This window comes from Onychostruthus taczanowskii, unplaced genomic scaffold (assembly GCF_017590055.1).
Source record: "Onychostruthus taczanowskii isolate IOZ18803 unplaced genomic scaffold, ASM1759005v1 scaffold2351, whole genome shotgun sequence".
NCBI classification, from domain to species: Eukaryota; Metazoa; Chordata; class Aves; order Passeriformes; family Passeridae; genus Onychostruthus; species Onychostruthus taczanowskii.
In genome coordinates, this window is record NW_024499631.1 from 1 (window position 1) to 1295 (window position 1295).

At 39.2% G+C, this 1295-nt stretch overlaps 1 protein-coding gene across 1 annotated transcript; it reads left to right on the top strand.

Annotated features, from left to right (window-relative positions):
* Positions 1-150: 150 nt before the first annotated feature.
* On the top strand, positions 151-547 carry LOC121336449 (calmodulin-regulated spectrin-associated protein 3-like; the record flags this gene model as incomplete). The annotated part of the gene is made up of 2 exons (XM_041405590.1): positions 151-285; positions 373-547. Coding segments are annotated over 2 exons (279 nt in total), but the record flags the coding sequence as incomplete, so codon positions are not given.
* Positions 548-1295: the final 748 nt, after the last annotated feature.

Consider the following 1295-nt stretch of genomic DNA (forward strand, 5'->3'; position numbering starts at 1 on the left):
AAATTTCCCCCCAAAACCCCCAAAATTTACCCAATTTTCCCCCCAAAAACCCCAATTTTCCCCCCAAAAACCCCAAATTTCCCCCAAAACCCCCATTTTTTTCCCCAAATTTTCCCCAAAAAACCCCAAATTCTCCCCCAAATCCGCCAGGGCGCCCACCTGGCGCTGATCGATTCCCTCATGGCCGCCTTCGTCGCCGAGGCCACCCGAAATTTGGGGGCCCCCCCAGGAGCCCCCCCGGGACCCCAATCCTGGGAACCCAAAATTTTGGCTTGGCTGGAGACGGTGAGTTGAAATTTGGGGGGGTTTGGGGGTTTTTTTTTTGGGGTGAAAAAGGGAAAAAACCGGAATTTTTTGGGGGTTGTTTTTTAGGTGAATCGGAAGCTGCAGGAGAGGACGGAGAAAGAGGGGGGGGGGCCGGCCCCGAATTTGGGGGTCCCCGAGAGCTCCACGGCGCCCCCCGGATGCGGGCACAAGGTTGGGGGGAAATTTGGGGGGGACCCCAAAAAATCCTAAAAAATTCCCTGAAAAAATCACAAAAAATCGTTAAAAAATCGTTAAAAAATCGTAAAAAAAGTCGTTAAAAATCATTTAAAAATCGTAAAAAAAGTCGTTAAAAATCATTAAAAAATCGTAAAAAAAGCATTTAAAATCATTTAAAAGATCCAAAAAAATCCTCAAAAAATCCACAAAAAATAATTTTAAAAACTCCCCCAAAAATCTCCTAAGAATAATGAAAAAAAATTAAAAATTAAAAAAGTCCACAAAAAAAGACAAAAAATTCACAAAAAATCCCCCAAAATCCTAAAAAAATCACAAAAAATCCACAAAAAAAATCACAAAAAATCACGAAAAAATCCCCCAAAAAATCATTGAAAAATCTCAAAAAAATCACCCAAAAATCACCCAAAAATTCCCAAAAAATCATTTAAAAATCACAAAAAAATCCACAAAAATCACCCAAAATATCAAAAATAAATTCACCCAAAAATCACAACAAAATCTCCCAAAAATCCACAAAGAAATCCCTGAAAAAAACCCCCAAAAATCGGCCAAAAATCTCCAAAAAATCCCAAATTTGGGGGTCCCCGAGAGCTCCACGGCGCCCCCAGGATGCGGGCACAAGGTTGGGGGGAAATTTGGGGGGGACCCCAAAAAATCCTAAAAAATTCCCTGAAAAAAATCACAAAAAATCGTTAAAAAAACGTTAAAAAATCGTTAAAAATAGTAAAAAAAAATCACAAAAATCCACAAAAAATCACCAAAAATAATTTTAAAAAATCTCAAAAACTCCC